Source organism: Gallinula chloropus (genome assembly GCF_964237585.1).
Source record: "Gallinula chloropus genome assembly, chromosome: 4".
Classification (NCBI taxonomy): domain Eukaryota; kingdom Metazoa; phylum Chordata; class Aves; order Gruiformes; family Rallidae; genus Gallinula; species Gallinula chloropus.
The window spans coordinates 39,312,345-39,330,601 of record NC_140088.1 but is presented as its reverse complement, the minus strand read 5'-3'; the positions used below and the strand labels follow the sequence as shown (position 1 = coordinate 39,330,601).

At 48.3% G+C, this 18,257-nt stretch overlaps 1 protein-coding gene across 1 annotated transcript in view; it reads left to right on the top strand.

Annotated features, from left to right (window-relative positions):
- Positions 1 to 2,178: 2,178 nt before the first annotated feature.
- Positions 2,179 to 18,257, top strand: part of PTDSS2 (phosphatidylserine synthase 2) — a gene marked incomplete at its 5' end in the record, with an annotated part of 42,817 nt that continues 26,738 nt past the window's right edge. The window contains 2 exon segments of the mRNA XM_084262723.1: positions 2,179 to 2,396; positions 12,592 to 12,693. Of these exon segments, the coding sequence (XP_084118849.1) occupies positions 2,179 to 2,396; positions 12,592 to 12,693 (320 nt within the window).

Here is an 18,257-nt window from a genome sequence, read left to right as displayed (position 1 = left end):
AGGTCTCCATCCAACCCGCAGCTCAAAGTGGGGGAATCTCCACTGCTGGGGACACGTTCCCCCCTTCCCTGGGTGACCTGGCAGTCCTGTACAACCCTCCTCAGGAAGAAGCTTCTCCGTGAGTCCCAACAGCTTGTGGCCTCTGCCACAGCCATTTGGCGTAGAGTTGAGCAATGGCGTGCTCCTCTGCGTTCTCCCAGAAAAATGGGGGGCTTCCAGCTGAGTCCCAGTCTGCTTGGACCTGTCAGCATCCCTGGAGCTGCAGCCCAGGCGTTGCAGCAGAGGATGCAGTTTGGGGTGAAGCCCTGCTTGTATGGGGGCTTGGGAGAGCAAATGTCCTTCCGAGCTGGAGGAAAAGACCTTCTATTGCTGCCACCTGCTCATGCAGGAGGCTCCGAGACCTTGGGGACCGCTCTTGTGTCCTGGTGCTTCACCCCCACTGCAGAAGCTCCTCAGGGCTCACCCCAACTCATAGTTTGTGAGGGATCTGTGGTTCCCACCCTGGGGACTGCCTACTTGTCCTGCAGGCCCAAACCCTGGCAGCATCTCACCACCTTCAGGGTGAAGAACATCTTCCTCATGTCTCATCTAACCCTGCCCTGCTCCAGTTTAAACCATCGCCCCTCGTCCCATCGCTCCCTGCCCTTACAAACAGCCCTGCCCAGCTTTCCTGTAGGTCCCTCAGGGACTGGAAGGGGCTCGGAGGTCTCCCTGGAGCCTTCCCTTCTCCAGGCTGAACCAGAGCAACTGTCTCAGCCTGTCTTTGTAGGAGAGGTGCTCCAGCCCTCAGATCATCCCTGTGGCCTCCTCTGGACCTGCTCCAAGAGGTCCATGTCCTTCTTATGCTGAGGGCTCCAGAACTGGACGCAGCACTGCAGGGGGGGGTCTCCCCAGAGCAGAGCAGAGCAGAGCAGAGCAGAGCAGAGGGGACAATCCCCTCTCCCAGTCTGCTGGCCACACTTCGTGTGATGCAGCCCAGGATGCCATCGGTCTTCTGGGCTGTGAGTGCATGTTCATGGCTTTTGTCCAGCCTTGCATCCATCAGCACCCCCAAGTCCTTTTCCACAGGGCTTCTGTCATCACATCACCCCCTGCCTGTGCTGGTAGGTGGAAAGCATGACCTAGATACTGGGAAGCTGGGAAGAGCATTTGTCCCCAAATAACTCGAGGCCTGTGTGTGAAATGAAGCCATTTTCTTTAATTATTGTTCTGTGGTTACTTTTGCCAAAAGATTTAGAGTTTTGATCAGTTTGCAAGTGCCAGGTTTACATGCTCACAGCACAACAGTACCATGTCACGGCTGAAGGACTGTTGTCCCATCACCTCCCTTCCCTCATTTTCTGGGGAAGAGAACAGCATCCCTCCACGTGTTTCTGCAACAGCCAAAGCCAGTGCCCACCGCCCCCCATGAAGGGATTTCCAGGGTTCACACTCCTCCATGCTCAGCACCCACCTGGGCCCTAGGCAGCCCCCACACCGTGGGCACCCACTGGCGGGATGCCGCGGCCTGGTGGGAGCAGTGATGCTGCGGATGCTCTTCCTCGGGGCTGGGACTGTGCCCCCGGGGGGCTTTCACGGCGGCTCAGGGTGGGACCGGGCAACGGGAGGCCACGGGGTCCATGCAGGGCAGAAAGCCGAGAGAGGCGGCTGCGTCTTGAGGGAGGGTGGCGGCCTGTGTCATGGACAGGGGACGTGGGACGGCCGGGTCGCTGCCGAGGGACAGGGGACGGCCAGGCCCCCTCCGTGGGACAGGGGAACGGCGGGGATCACTCCTGAGGGACAGGGGACGGCTGGGTCCCTCCCTGGGACAGGGGCACGGCAGGGATCTCTCCCGAGGGATGGCCGGGTCCGCCCCCGGCCGCGGCGGGCTGAGGGCAGGCGGAGCGGGCGGGCGGTTGGTTACCACGGCAACGGGAGACGCCCTCCCTCCCTCCCTCCCTCCTGCCCGTCCCGGGGGGGGAGCGCTCTGCGCTTGCGCCGGGCCCGCAAGGGAGGTGCGCGCTCTGAGCCTACGTGAGGTCGCGTCGGGGAGGGGGTGGGGGGGCGTGTCCCGTCTTCTCGCCTCGCCCCGCCCCCCCACGCCACGAGTCCGGCGGCGGGGCGCGAGCGTGGGGCTGCCTCGCGCGCCCTCTCTCCCCTCCCCCCCCTCCCCTCCCCGCGTGCGTGGCCGGTGCCGCCATGAAGCGCGGCGAGCGGCGGGGCCCCGGCGGGGCGCCGGGCAAGGCCGCCCTGGAGGAGCAGCCGCCGCCGCCGCCGCCGCCTCCGCAGCCCAACGGCGGCGCCCCCGGCGTGGCGGTGGAGCGGCCCCCGCCGCCCGGCGCCGAGAGGGACAGCCCGGGCCTGCGCCGCAGCACCGAGTCCGAGGTGTACGACGACGGCACCAACACCTTCTTCTGGTGAGAGCCGCCGCCTCGCGCCCAGGCCCGGCCGGGGCCCTGCGCCGCCCGCCCGGCTCCGCGCCGTGCCCAACGGGCCTCCGCCCCGAGCTGCCGTTTGCCCCCCGCGCCGGGCGTTTAACTCCTCCGGCGGGACGCGCCGCTTGTCCGGCAGCTCCGCGGGGAGCGGGCGGGCGGCTTGAGGGGTGGAGGGAAAGGGAGAGTTGCCGGCGGTTCGCCTGCCTGCGGCTCCGCGGCGGGAGATAGCGGTGCCGGCGTTGCAAAACCCTGGGCTGCGCCTGAAGGTGTTTTTCTGGTGTCGCCGTGCCGCTAGTCACCGTGCCCCGGCACTTCGGCAGAGGTTGGGGCAGGCTGGTGGCGGCGGGACGCTCTTCCCGCCCTCGCCGTTAGCCCGCACGTCGTGTCTCGCCGGCTGGGCGCTTGGGAGGGGGACCCACCGTCCCTCGGCTGGCTTTCCTCATCCTGGTGGGTCTGTCTTTTATGTGAACGCCACCTGCTTCTTCTCCCTCCCTCCTAGGACAGGCCTTTTCTGTCCGTGCTCTGCCCTGTGATCCTGAGCTGGAGTTGTTATCCCACAGTTCTGCTGGTCAGGTATTTCCCAGGGCTTTGGTCTGGGTCATTGGCGCAGAAAACCCTGGTGGTCTGTGCTGGGCCAGTGGGGACGGTCAGTCTTCTGTTAAATTTGGTCCTGCTGGGAGAAGGTATGTTTGTACCTAGAAAAGTGCTTCTGAATCCTGTCTTTGCTGGAGTTGGTCCAGAAATCCGCTTGAGCAGACACGTGCGTACATCCTCTGTGTGTTAAACGCACGTTCTGTTTGATTAAGGAAGTCGAGCTGACATTGAAGTCCCTTGTTTGGAATATGAGCCGAGGACGATATGATTTGGCTTGAGTTTGACATTAAGGAGTAGAAGAGGGAGGGCGCTTGGCTCGCACCCTGCCAATCTGGGTGGCAGTGGAGCAGGGGGGTGTTGATCTTGATGTCGCTGACTCTAGGTGATATTTCTGCCAGTCCATGCTGCAGAGAGACCCTCAGGTGCTGCTGGATCGCAGGGTGGTCCCTGCGGAAGCCTGACGTCGCGGCGGCATCTTGAGGGCAAGAGGTATTTCCCTGGAGAGCACATCAGCATTGCCACATGTAGGCTGACGGAGCAAGGAGAACTGGACCCTGCCGAGGTCTGCGGAGAAGTGCTGCCTTATAAATGGAAAATGGGTAAAACTGTTGCTTTCTTGCTGTCTAGCTAAGGTGGCTCTTGCTGGGTGCTTTGTGATGCCTTAAAAATCACCTAGTGCTGTTTTTATTGCATAACCTCACCGTGTCACACCGTTTTCCTGAGGCAGGGCCAGTGTGTCGTCCGCTGCTGGTACGGGATCATCAGCCCGCAGCATGGCTCTATCCATAGTTTATTTGTCCAGGGCAGTTGTTCTTTTGAAAGTCCAATTGTGCCACCGTTCTTGTAAGGGGCTTTGTCTCTGTCAGCTCGTCCCTTCGGGGAGTGCAGCGCAGACAAGTTTTCACTGACCTATTGGTTTTATTTTCCCTTGTAGTCTGTCGCTTGCACCGGTAGCCAAGAATTTATATGCTTGTTAAAGTTTGAAGGCTTTTCCTACCTTTACTTTTGACCTGCGTGTGACAAGCTTGAGTGTGTTAGTGTATCCCTTGGTAATGACTCAGTTCTTAGCAGCGGCCAAGAATAAAGATTATACAGTGGAAAGATTTTCTTCCCGTGACCCTTGGTACTCTCCTTGGACTGTCTGTTACAGAGGTGGTCACAGAAAATGGAAATGTAAGAGAGCAGGTGCCCTCTGTCTTTGCCCATGTGGAAAAGAGGAAAGTAGCTTTTCTCCTTGATGTTCAGGAGTGAGTGGATAAGGTTACCCCTGTGACCTGCTCGGTTTGGGGGAAGTCGGGAGTTTGGGACATGTAGACACAGTCCAGAAGTAAAGTAGTTCCATTTGCAAAGGTGACTTCACCACTGTAAATGCAATCCTTGGTCGCTCTTTCTAGTTGCCTGACTGCTTTTTGTACATCTTCTAAAAACTGTGAAAACCAAGTTACGTGCTGTCTAATACCCCGATGCTTATCCAGTCTCAGCAACTTGAAGCTGGAAAATGCTTTAGTTTAATTATGCTGTGCAACCTGCTCAGTCAGTACCCTGACAGCTCTTTTTGTCATTGGGAAATGTCAAGGAAAGGAAACGGGAAGAAGCTTTATGAAACAGTTTGGCGGCCTCTGTGTCTTTTATCCCCAAACTGATTTCAAACCACCCGTGACTACTTGGGAGAGCTGGGAATAGCCAGGCCTGCCTGGCAAGCTGCTGTTCTAGCCAGCACGGTCGCTGTTGTTTCCAGCACCTTTGATTGTTTCTTGCCCGTCTGCTCACAGAATTAGCTTTCTGAATACAAACAAAACACTCTTTGTGGCCAAGGTTTTGACTTTGATTTTTTTTTTTTTACAGTGTGTAGCGCAGTGAATCTGATATTTTTACTGAGCCAGCAGTAAAACCACCAGGTTTGCTTGGTTTAGTGTGTAATCCCCATGTAGAGCTTTCCACAATGCCTCTGTGGCTTCGCTGCTGTGGCCTGCAGAAGAGCCGGTGCTGATGTGTCGTTGTTTTGTGTGCATCTGACAAGCTAGGCTTTGTTACCTGTGAGCAGTAACCCTTCCTGATGCTTGAGGAGACTTAAAGCTGGAAAAAGAGGACATGGGTGTCTTTCTATGGGGGAGCAAAAAAGCCAAGTGAAACTGTATAATTGGTTTCCCCTAAATAAAAGAAATAATAAATGGTAGGTGTAGGGGTGTGCAACAGTTATTTTTTAAAAGTAAATGCCCCTCTTCCTCCTGGTAGCTGGTGAAAGGCAGTGGAAGGTGGTGTGGTGGTGGTTTCGTGCCAGCCCAGTCTTGGATTACTAGTTTGGGATCATCTGGTTAGATCTTGTGTATGATCTCCTAAAATTATAGAGCTAGCCCTGATTTCTGTAACTATCTCTAGCTGTATTTCACCATATCTTCTAGGAAAGCATCCACTTTAGATTTGAAGGTGTTGGGAGGTGCCAGATAAATCTTTGCCACCATATTACTTTGTGACTTCATGGTTTAATTGCTTTTACTAACCCTTACTTTAATTTGAATTTAATTAGCTTTAATGTCCTGTGTTGGCTGTTGATGTTTTTTTTTCTCTCATGCTAAATAATTCTATAGTGCCATCATGTGAATATGATGTTAGTTATTGAGGTCACAGTAGCAGCAGGAATCTGTGGAGCTCAGGAAGTTTAAAAAGGAAAAAGAATAGGAAAAAAAAAAAGTGAGATAGAAGACTCAGTGGGCTAATACAGCTCATGTAGGAATTTATTCAACCTGTTTGGTGCAAAAAGCAGAGAAATTGCAGCAAAAGAAGGCAGCCTGTGGATGCCTCTGCCTGGATGTTCCTCTCTTATTTGGAAATACAGGATTGGTGTTGACAGTATCATGTAACCGCTCCTTGCACGTGGTTTTTATCTCTCATAAACTCACCATGCGGCAGCGGGGGATTTTCTGAAGGGCTGTCTGGAGGAAGCGATGGTGACTTATCTCCAGAGAGGTTGGGGTGACAGATCTCTGCATCAACAAGAAGCTTTTTCTGTACCCTCTCTGAGGGCTGGTGGCACCACTTTCAAGGTGACATTCCTCAGGTGTGTTGGAAACTTAATCATAGAATCCCAGAATCTCCTGAGCTGGAAGGGACCCATAAGGACCATCAGTCCAACTCCTGGCTCCACACAGGCCCAGCCAATCAGAGTGTGGGACTGAGGGCATCGTCCAGACTCTTCTTGCCCTCAGCCCAGCTCGGGGCTGTGGCCCTTTCCCTGGGGAGCCTGTGCCAGTGCCTGACCCCCTTTCTCAGTACAGAATCTCTTCCTGACATCCAGTCTAAACCTCCCCTGGAGCAGCTTCACACTGTTCCCTCGGGTTCTATCCTTGGTCCCCAAAGAGAGAAGAGAGATCGGTGCTGCCCCTTCGCTCCCCCAGGCAGGAAGCCACAGACCACCTCAGTCTCCTCCAGGCTGGACAACCCCAGGGCCTTCAGCCTCTCCCCATAAGCCTTCCTCTCCAGACTCTTTCCCATCCTCACTACTTTCCTGTGGACAGTCTTCAGTAGTTTTATGGCCCTCTTGTCCTGTGGTGCCCAAAATTGCCCCCAGAACTTGAGGTGAGGCTGCACCGTTTGCTGGCTGGGGTTTTTTTCACACTATAAAAGCTTGCTGCTTTCAGGTGGGCCCTGGTGAGATCCTGTATTTCCGGATCTGCTCTTCTGATTCTCTACCTGCTCAGAACTGACCAGGTTTAAGTGCATTGCTTAACTTAAGCAGAGGAATCTTGCATCAGGCAACCGCTGTGTCACCCAGCCTGTGCTTTTGCGGTGTGTGGGTATGCCCTGGCAGTGTCCGGTTGCTTGAACATGCAGGAGGCGGTTGTGCAACCCTGTCTGGGCACGTTAACTGGGGTCACAGATGGGGGTGGGGAGGTGTGGGGGCTCTCCTGAGAATCACCTTTCCTGGAAGGAAGGATTACACAGTTCCTTCAAATAAGCTGGAAGTGTAGAGAAACATCTTTATGCAGAGACCTGGTGCTCCATGTGGGCTTTAGGCTTAGTTTTAATTCTCTGTATCTCCCATTTTTTGTGGGTGGGTTTTTTTTTTTCCTTTCTTTTTTTGAACATGCTCCAGGAGTTTTAAGGAGAATGAGGGGAAATTGTGGTGGACTCAGCTTAGGGTGCCTTGGGAGTGCAAAGACAGGTCCCTGCTACCACAAGCAACAGGAGTGAGGGCTCAGTATCTGGTGCAATCAAAAGCTCAGCATGCCAGGAGCACGTGGGATTAGTTTCACCCTGGGGAAATCACTTCCCATGTAATGGTGTGTCCTGTGCACAGGAGTTTGTGAGCATATGGGGATGGTAGGAGGTCTCTGCAGACTGCTTCTTCTGTGCAGGCACTCCAGGGAAGCTCATCAGAGCTGGAGCTTTGCAGCAGCTTAGGAAACAAATCTTCAATCCGAAAAACAGCTCCATGCTTTCATGTGGTTAAACCTGGCATAAGGGCACCTTCTTCCCTTTCCCGTTTACTGCTGTTGTTTTGAAAGACCCATTAAAAGTGTGTGTTACCTGTAAAGCTAAGTCACGCTGTCTCAGTGGAACTATTTGAACCCAAAACCTGGAACGAGGATTTCAATAGGCTTACATGTATAAAAATGTATATAATATTTAAACCAGACCATTTTGGGAACTCTGAGCTTGTGAACTTGGTGGAACTGATGGATGGAGACTCTGTCTTTTCTGCCTTCTTATTTGAAGGAACTCGACTCACTTGCTGAAACTTTGCTTTTTCGTCCTTTGTTTGGGCTTCTCTGCCATTCTCTGTCATTGTACTTTGCCTTCGGAGTGACTGTCTTGTGAGAGGCACCGACTTAGGGCAAGGAAAACAAACGTTACTATTTTGGAGCGTCCCAAGTATGTACAGAAATTTAATCAGTGTCGTGTACCTTTATAGATGTGCTGGAGACTTGTTGCTGCTCTAAGAATAGGTACTTTTTTATTATCTCCCAGGGTTTCAACAGATTTTCAAACGCAGCCTGCAGTGTAGAGCAGAGAGCCATGTTTCTGTGCGTTACAGAGGTAGCACTTGGAGCTTTCAGACAGCATCACCTATGGAGTACATACTTCGGTTTGGTTGCCACTGGTTATTTTTCTGTGACCTAGGTGGATGGGAGAGATGTTATTTCACAGACAGGCAGTTAAGCTCTCAGTTCTGAGGTGTTGAGGCCTGAGTGCTTGCTTTGGCCCTTTGCAACCAGAACATCTCAGTTTTGTGTCTCTGATCTTGGCTGTGTTATCAAGATTATGACCAAGGTTGTATTTTTGTTGAGGGTTTCTAAAAGCTCCAAATAGGATTGTTTCCCTGTTAGTTATGGTTTTGAATGTCAAAATATTGATCTGGTTTAAATTGTTACTCACTTTTGTTATATTTTTCCTGTACCTTATTCTTTACAAGAACTCAAATACTGCTGTTGAAATAGTAGATTTGTTGTACTTTTTGTCGTATTTTCTTATAATTCCCAGCATGTGTCAGGTGCTGTGTTGGCATATTGAGGGTAGGGAGCACTGCCATTCATTCATCTCTTCAGATCTCTTTTAGAAACACTTTTATGACTCTACCAATACTTGGAATCAAGAAAAAGAGATGCCTCTGAAAAAGGGATGGCAGGCTGAGATGGGACTGGGTGGTTTTGCAGACAGATTCTTTCCCTGGCAGTATAACTTTTTAAACCAAAGAGGCAAATTTTGCTGGCTGTTCTCAGGAATCTTGTTGTGCTTCAAGAACTGACAATAAGGTTACTAAATAAAACTTCTGTGTGGTGTTCCCATTGATTGTTATTGTTCTTCATGCAGTTATTGCATCATTTGTGACAAACAAGAAGGCTAATGCAAAGCAGTGGATGCTGAGGGTGTGGTCCTGTTCACTTGTGCTGGAGATTGAAGGAGGCCATTGCCCGCCTACTCTGCTGGGCTATCGCTGCCTCCCTCCCTCCCTTCCTTCCAGGGAGCAGATCTAGCTGAATCTTCCCTAAAAAGAGATGCTTCAAAGCTCTCCTGAGGTTATTTCTGTCATATATTTTGTTTGGAAAAGAAAAGCTCTGATAGTAATTTACTTGAAAAACCCACAGTTTGTAAGTGTGGTAGAAGATGAAATTGCCTGGATGAGAGAAGCTCAGTTGGAACACAGTCCTGTTCCCTGGAAAAGCCCTGGTCCCACTGGGGAGGTGTCCTGCCCAATGCTGCCTGTGGGGCTGCCTCAACTGCTGTCACTCAGTGCTTTGCTACATTAGCAGGGCGAGTATTTTTATACCAACAAAACTTGAATCATTTCCCTTAAATGCCATGGTATTTAGGCAGGGAAGGAGCTAGATGTAAGATTAGAAAGACTGAAAAATGCTAGTGGAGAAGAATAAGCTACTTAATGTTGCAGCTTTGTTGTGGTTTGGGATTTGTTATGAGTTCTCTTTGACCTTCCTGGCCTTGTGTGTGTGTAATCGTATACCTTTAGGCACTGCTTCTGATATAAATGCTCCTGGAACTGGCTATAGTCGGTCCCCCTCCTGTAGTGCCCAAACCCTTGTGTCTGTCCAGGGGAAGAGACCCGTCTGCTTTGCTTCACTCTGCTCAGGCTCCAGGCTGGGAGAACTTAAGCCTTTCTGCCTAATTCCTGTGTTGCTTACCTTGCCAGGGATGTTCTTAGCTCTGTTGTCTTCTTCTTGCTGTATTAACTTTAAAGCATATGTGGAGACTGAAATAATCCCTCTTTATGCAGTTGAATTCATCCTGACCAACTTCACCTCTTATAAGTACTTCTGTATGCTGTTTGGTTTTCTGGCTGCTGTGAATGCTTAACGTTTTGTTGTGTTAAATCTTTGTGGAGCTCCATTTTATTGTTTTGGCTTTCCACTCTCAAGCTATGGGAAGATACAATGTGTATCTGTGTGTGCTTCATTTTTCTTTGCTTGGACAGGTAGTTTTGCATGATGCTCTGCTACCCCTAACAGCTGTCACCGCTTTGTCGCCACATGCAGTTTTCTGCTTAGAGCTGCAAATCTGCTCTTTCCAGAAGACAAACCGATCTGGGAAGTCTTTCATCCTGGTTTCTGGATTTCATGCTAGACCAAAAATATGTTTACATGACTAACCGTCTTCAGAATGTGCTACGAGAGGGTCTGGCTTCAGTTGGCAAGGAAAACTGAGCTAAAAGGGAAACGATGAGATATCCAGCCTCTCATTTCTCATTAAATGGGGGAGCTTGTTGGATTTCAAGTTGATGATGCGGCACAAGAACTGACTGGTAAACGGGGTGTGTGAAGCTCTCAAACACCTGCCCTTTACTTTGCTGCAGACTCCCTGTGGGGATGAATGAAACTAGACCTTGCTGTAGTAGAGGAGTTTCCCAATGTGTTTATCGTCATGGGGACACACCAATACAATTTTTTGGCAATTTACGAGACAGAAAGTTAAAAAGCCTAGTTGATGTCATAGAGGTGTTGAGCTGGTAAGATGAAGACATGGATTCTGGTAGCCTCTTAGATACTCTTTTCGTGAAAATAAGGAATAAAACAAGGCATAAAATATAATGTGTAGCCTTGCAGTAAACGTAACCTTTCTCTGTGATCAACCTGTAGGCTGGTTTTGCATTGATTTTGTACGTCCATAAATGCAGTGAACAAGAGCGTGGTCTGATGTAAGTGAACGAAGCATTGAATTGGGTCCCCTACTGTACTGCCTCCTTCGAGAGGGCCGTATTTAGTTTTTTCAACTCCTGTAGGTTACAAAACAGGCCCGGAGTCACGTGGCTGTTAAATGAACGTTAAGTATGGGATGTCTGAATCACCTCTTATTTGGCATCCTGGGAGGCAAGTCCGAGAGAAAATGCATCTGTCGAGCAGGAAGCTTGCTGCTGCGAAGCCTCTGTGTATTAATTTTTGGTTTTTAAAGTGTTGATTCCTTGCTAATTTTGAGAATACTCGTGGGTCCTTCTCTTTTTTTAAATTTTTTTATTTCCCCCTCCCCGGAGCTGGTTAGTCTGTGTCCTGTGGACTGCAAGGAAGGATAGTGTTAAATGCCAGACACCTTTTTAGCAGTGGCAGAAGAGGATTGCATCTGCTTATGAGGTATTGCATGTATTTTCCTGTGGGATTAAAAGGATGCTGAGAGAAGTGGCGGTGTTCTGGATTGGGATGAAATTCTAGTTTAAAATAAGGCTTACCTTTGCTTTCAGGGCAATTTTAGGTAGGTTACTGGGTCTGATGTTTAAAGGTAGCTCAGTGGACTTGGAAATCCTCAGTGATCTCCGGTTCATTGTACAGTACACTAGACTTGAATATTTACAGACTTTGGCCTTTTGTTGTAAGATGGACAAGTAATGCTAGCTAGTATTGTGGTGTAGTATAGAAAGAAAATGTGAAGAAGGCCATTACTTGTCACATACAGTAATTTTCAGTCACAGTTTTTCTGTTCTCTAAGCTTGATTGCTTTGTTGCCTGTGTGATGTTGTTTGTGTTGAGGGGTTTTTTTTAGTTCTCTCAGCCAGAACTTTGTGACAATTTGCTCTCAAATGGCCACGCTTGCCGTGCTCTGAGCTGAGGTCAGATGAGTTTTACGCTGAAAACAATAAATGGCTTCTCACTAGGAAAGGAATTTTCAACTTTAATTTAAAAAATAATGCAGGTGGGGTAATGTAAGCGTATTACATGTCATAATCAGTAGGTGTTATGTGTATGCCTGTCAATGAGCTGCAGTAAGGTTGTCTCTTAACTCCCGGGCCTGGATGTGTGCTTGGCCCTGGTGCTTCACCTCCGTCACAATAAGCAGGAGGACTCAGGTGGATGGGGGAGCAAGGAGTTGGGTCTCCATGTATACTGTCAGTGCTTGGCCTGGACCAGTGCATCATGCCAGCAAGGTCACATGTTGTAGCAGCAGAGAACAGCCACCGAGCCTTACTGCAGAGCTTTGTTGGCATGGGTGTCCCAGGAGAAGCCCCTTGTGTAGACACAAACCTCTAGCAGTCTCTGCCTGCTCTCCAGGTCCCCGATGAAACCAAACTGAAGAATTGCTGGAAATACGGCATCTGGAGGCAACGTTGTAATTTTTACAATTGCAGCCTTTGTGAATTATTTTAATGACCAGTGTTTCTTGTAATGTGTAATTGCCATGTCTGGCGTGAATTCCCCTCTGTTTGGTCTTAAGGGTCTGTTTGGTCTGCTGCAGTTGTTATTAATAGGCTTTGCAAGAGAGCTTTGGGGCTCCACCATCACGGATATACCTGACAAACCAGGCGGGAAGTCTGGAGTGTTTCACATCTAGGTGTCAGCAGAGTTGGTGTCAGTTTTATTTTCAAGTTGCTGTTGTTCACTTGGTGTTTGCCCAGAGCTTCCTTATCAACAAGCGCCGGGTGGAGCATGAGGCAGACCCGTTCTTGTGGCAGGTTTCTGTCCTGTGCTGGCACGCAGTGGACCCGTAACTAAATTCAGTGCCAACGTAAATGCTGTTTTCTCTGCTGCACAATACATAAGACTTCTTTAGTATTCTTGATTGCTGTCTGTATCAGGCTTACTGAGAGGTGAAGATGCAAGTTTTACTGCTTTCTGATGTCAGCTTTCTCTCTTCTGAATTTTAGGAGAGCTCATACCTTAACAGTCTTGTTCATCCTCACATGTGCGCTGGGCTACGTAACCTTGCTTGAAGAAACACCACAAGATACAGCCTACAATACGAAGAGGTAAATATTTGAGAAAGCGTTTCTATAAGGTGTGTATTAAGAAAGGGTGGTTGTGTGAACAGGATAACCAGACACACTTAGACCTTGTGGTTAAACCGCCTCAAACGACCTTTGCATTCACTTGGTTAAATGCCTGAACCCTTAGAAAGTGACAAAACAGAGCATAAGTCTGAAAGCTCCTTTAATGCTGGTCGCTGAATTAAATTTCTAATCGGTTTAATGTCACTTGCTGTCACACCTGATGGCTGCTGTGCCTGTGATGTGAAAGAAACTCTTTCTAAAGTATCAAAGTATGGGCTCTGTTTCTTTGGTGATGACTTTGCCTCTTTTTCTTAAAATAACCTAACTTGGGAAATGATGGCAGCTGTGACTAAATTTTTCTGACTCAAGTGCTTTTTGTAAAATTATGTCCGAGTTTTCAGTACAGATTGTTATTTGTTGTTGGAAATGAACAGGAGAACTGGTAACCTAAAGGGAAACTTGGAAAATCAGAATGAGTATTAAGTGTGTAGTCCATTTCTACCATAATTTAAAGGGATTAAATGTAGTTGAACGTATCTTCTTTTAATTAGTAGGGACCACTATCTGTATATAACACTATAGTAGGGAACAAAAAGAGGGAAGAAAAGCAGTCTTTAAAAAAATCTAAGTATGTTTTAAAAATGGAGTGCTTACAGACTACAAAGCATCCCTTCCGTAAACATGACAGTCATTTGGGTTTCTACCAGTTTCTTAACTCTAGCTTGCTTTTCCCCCTTGCTGTTAAAGGGTTTCTTCCTAATTTTTTATTTTTTTTCATTTTTGCAGTGACTCAGGATATAGTATTCATAGTCATGGAGATGCAGGAATTGGGGGGTTTCCTGAGACAAACTTGGTTGTTATTTGGACAGTTACACAATCACTGTAGCGATATGATTCTGAGGTGTGCCCAGCTGAGGTCTGTGTCACTGCGTGGGGGTGAAATGAGTGGCTTGGGACACAGCAGTGCTCTGGCTGGAGCTGAGAGACTTTCTTAAAGGTTTTGGTGTGAACAAATGCTGTTCTATTCCAGTTATGACAACTGGGTCTAGGGAACGGATGGAGGCATGGCATTCTCTGGAATGGTGGTTCAAAATAAAGAAGAGGAAAACCTGAAAGAGAAGTGATGACATATCATTAGGGAGTAATACAGAATTAAGGTGACTCAGTGGAATATCGTATTATTGAGATTAGAGCCTTTACTGCTTCAATAAAAACAAAACCAGAGAAGATTAATCAGCAGATTAACCTTTCTTTCATGAAACAGAAGTTGCTTTCTACGTGTTCATGGCAGGGAATAATGTGCCCAGTTGTTGAAATCAATGTAACAGCATTGTTCCAGGCAAAGGGTAGCGAATGTTCTCTTATCACCTCTGCATCTCTGATTGTGGAATACTGCCTGCAATATCTAGATGCAGAAATACTTGAAAAGCAGTAAGCATCCTGGGAACTGTATACGGTCTTCTAAACTCTGGAGTTTGTTACCGGTTTTGAGGGGTACAGTTGTCTTTCCACTCATGCTGCACCCTTATGCTGTTGCCACAGTCATTCAAGCTCCACACCAAGTCCTGAGCTAACACAGGCAAATCCTTACGTTCTCCAAGCTAGAGATCAGTGCAGGCAAAATGCAAGAGTCCCGTGCACCTCTCCTGAGCTGTAACCTCTGTTGCCTTGGCTCCGGTGTACAGAAGAGATGGAGGTGCCTGTGTTGTTCAGCACACTGCTTATGCTGAGTCAATCAGTGGTGAACTCCTATCCGGTCTCAATTAAATCTCTTTCTAAGGCCTTTGAGGTAAGCGCTGTGCCAAGTTTAGCATCGCTAAGCATGGAGGATTCCAGGTCGATTCGTGTCCCAGCCGCTGCTCTTACCTTCCTTAGTGTCCGTGTGCCTGCTGTGCTCTTACATCTCACTGCTCCTGCCCGATTTCACCTGCCGGTTTAAGTGTATATTTGAATAAAAAGGGGTGTTTCAGAGCAAGAGGAAGATGCTCACAACATGTGTAGGTGTATCTGTACCCCAAATTTTTGCTTTTGTTTTTTTCTTCCATACCTTAAAATACCTTTTCCTACCCCGAGATCTTTCTCGATCTGATGTAGAGCTGTCAGGTGTTTTGATCTAAAATCTTGGTCCGCGCGAGGCTCTCACTGTGTGCAGATACTTCATGGGAACACTTGCCTGCTTAATGAACAGAAGTAGCTTTATTAACAGTGAGCAGTGCCTTGAGCTGTCATGCTTTCTTATTTCCAACTGCTGCACAACGACAGTGGAGCAGTGTTTCAGTGCCTAGGTGCACAGTCTAAATACGTGTTTGCAAACACTTCAACCTCCCCTGTTTCTGAGCTCTTGCCCAGAGTGCCTGTGAGCAGCATTAAGTGCTCGGACAGAACGCTCAGTCGAAGCAAAGTGTGCCAGCTGCTGTGCTGGCTGCTGCTGCTCTGGTTCCTGGGCTAGCTAAAGCCACGGGCAGTCAGCTGAGGCTCCTGTCTGCTTCCTTGTAAACGTCCTTCATCTAGGCACGTCCAGCAGCAGCTCAGGGCAGGGTTCATGCAGTAAGTCATCAGGAGAAATGATGGGCAAAACCAAATTAGAGCATGAACCTGTGAGATCATGGGGTGTGGTATCTATAGCTGAGATTTCTATTTGCATCTGTTTACGTGCTGGCATTTGAGTCCCATTTTCCTTCCAAGCAACATGCTAGAGCACTTAAAAGAGGGTTATTTTTTAAGGTACAATTTATAAAAATGTTTTATTAATCTAGTCCAAGTTCATTAGGATCCTACGTACAGATCATAGAATCACAGAATCATTAAAGTTGGAAAAGACCTCCAGGATCATCTAGTCCAATCATTCTCCTACCACCTATATTACTCACTAAACCATGTCCCTAAGTACCTCATCCAACCTTTCATTGAACACCCTGAGGGACGGTTGACTCCATCACCTCCCTGGGCAACCCGTTCCAATGCTCAACCACTCTTACTGAAAAGAAATGTCTCCTGATTTCTAACTTGAACCTCCCCTGGCACAGCTTGCAGCCATTCCCCCTCGTCTTATGTTGGTGTGATTGTGTGATGTGTGTGATCGGACTGCCTATGTTGTAAAGACAGTTGAAAATTTACTTTGTTAGCCAAAGAGCTGTTGTGCTGCAAAGCCTGTCTGATTGATGAGACTTTTTATTCACCCGGTTCCTGCAGCGTTCAAAGCGAAGCAGTATGTCCTGTCTGACAAGCGTCGGCTTCTCCTTGTCTCTTAAGCACCCAGGAGGAGCTGATGGGACTGAGCTCCAGCTCAGGATAGCCGAATAAATATTCAGGACCCTCCTTTGTGTAGAATGGCTGTGGAAGAAATCCACATCTCCTCAGTACTGTGGAAGCTGAGCAGGGGTTCTCTGGGAAGAAAGTTACCATTTTTTCCATATGAAAAGTACATTGAAGATTAAAAAGTCCTTTACACATCAGGGTCATATGTTGAGTTTCAATCCATGAACCGGTCTCTCTCCTAAGATGCCTTTGCGTGCTAGTTCTTGGCAGTAAGTGATCGCTGCTCAGCCAAGGTGACGTAGCTAGGTGTATGTCTATTCGCCTGCAGAGAAGCCACGGTGGCAGGGAGGGTAGAGCTCCATCTGCCACCTGACTCCACCGAGGGCACTGCACCAGCCAGCCCACTGTAGATACAGCCAGAGAAGGGACAGGGAGCTGGAGCTGTCTTGTTAAAAGCCTAGAACAAAGGACGATATACAGATACTCATAGACAAGCTTCATTGTCTCGCGTCTCTGAATCGACTCATAAAATAACGCAGACAATAGCTTGTTTGTGTCAGTGAAACTGTTGCTGTTTTCTCCTTTTCTTACTTGGTTAAATGCTAAGATTATTTTTGTAGGCCCACTTAACTATTTAGTATCTTTCTGATGTGCTGCTCAAGAAAATAAAATAGATTAGTTTAGGGAAATCGTTGGCCATGTCTCTCCAGACTGGGTGCGTGATGGTTTGAAGACACCCCTCAAATCCTGGAGAAGTCCTTCCCTCAAGCTGTGGGAAGCTAGTAGGCCAAGTGCTGGGCAGGCTTTAAAAGCTTTGTAAGAAGGCAGCGCGATGATGTTAAGGGGAGAATTTTAGCTTCTTTAGGGGGAAAAAAATAATGGAGCCAGCACGGTGGTCATACAGATCTGTGATTTTCTTCAAAACTTCCCATGGTGAACTTGAAGTAAAATGATCTCGCTGGAACTTCAGCTTACTTTGGTGCAGCTGCTGCACCCACAGTTTGGCTGGGAGTTGATTGTAGGGAAGGGGACATCACTAAGGTCCCACAGAGATAGAGATTCAGGTGGGGAAACACCCTCCCAAGGCCTGCAGCAGTGACCTTGGGCACCTTGGTCTGTAGCTGAGCAGAGCGGCAGCAAAGAGAGATGTGTAGTCTTATGTGGTACAGAATGCAGACTGGTCTCTGGAAACACAACTTTGTGGTCCTGGTATTTTAGAGACTAGTGACTCAAAAGGCAGATTATCATCATTATTTGAGATCAGCTGAGAACTTTCTTAGCATCTTTGTCTTTGAAAATCGTGATGGACTCTCTCTTTGCTGTTCCATTCAGCAGCTAATTCTGTTGTGCTTCCCGTTGTCATAAAACACGCAAAATAACTGGGTTACATCTGCCAGGTAAACCCCACTTTTATTTCCAAGAAGTGCAGACTTTTTATTCTCAGAGGTGAATGTCACAAAATAGTTTTCATAAATCCTCTTGGTTTTCTATTTTGAAATGTTTGAAGCATGAATAGTCTGCTATTGCTTCTGGTATGTAACGTTTCCTCAATAAAAGCAAAATGATGAGGTAATATCTCTGGCTCCTGCTAACAGCCGCTTTATTTACAATCAAGAGTTGCATCATTTACGGCAAGCATGGCCTACACTTACCCTGCAGAGTGGTGAGGTATTTCTCAATTATCTGCTCTTAAACTGGTAATATGAGAAAGCGTGGAAGTTCTGCTGGGAGCTTGGATGTAGAAAAAAAGCGGTTTTGGATTGCTTCAGACAATTTCATCCATTAGTACCTAAGGAGCACACCCAAAACAGAGACATGGCCCCTAGGTCTGCATGACAAACAAGTGGCGTCCCCTGGAAAAGGCTGGTTTGTGCACTGGTTTAAAGTCTCAGGAGGATTTTAAGTTCAGGCCTTTGAAGCCCAGTGCCAGACCTCACCCATCCTCCTCTTGGTCTCTGGGATGTGAAGCTGTGGTGTTCCCGGCAGCAAGGGTCGGGCATTCCCACATGAGGATTTGCTGATTCTCAGTTTTCTCTTACATGCAACCCAAAACTTTACTGAAGAACATACCACATCTAATTAGCAGGTTTCAAATCCCAGATCTCCGGTGCTGCCTGCTTAGTCTGACGTTTGATCAGTAAGCATCTCTTCCTGGAGCTTCTGGCTGCGCTCAAGGGCTCGTTTCCATATCTGCTTAAGCTGACAGCTTAGTCTTCATGGGAGCTGTGGTGCCCCTTCCCTGTGAGAGCTGAGCTGGGCCAGCTGGATATGAGCTGGGTTTTCCC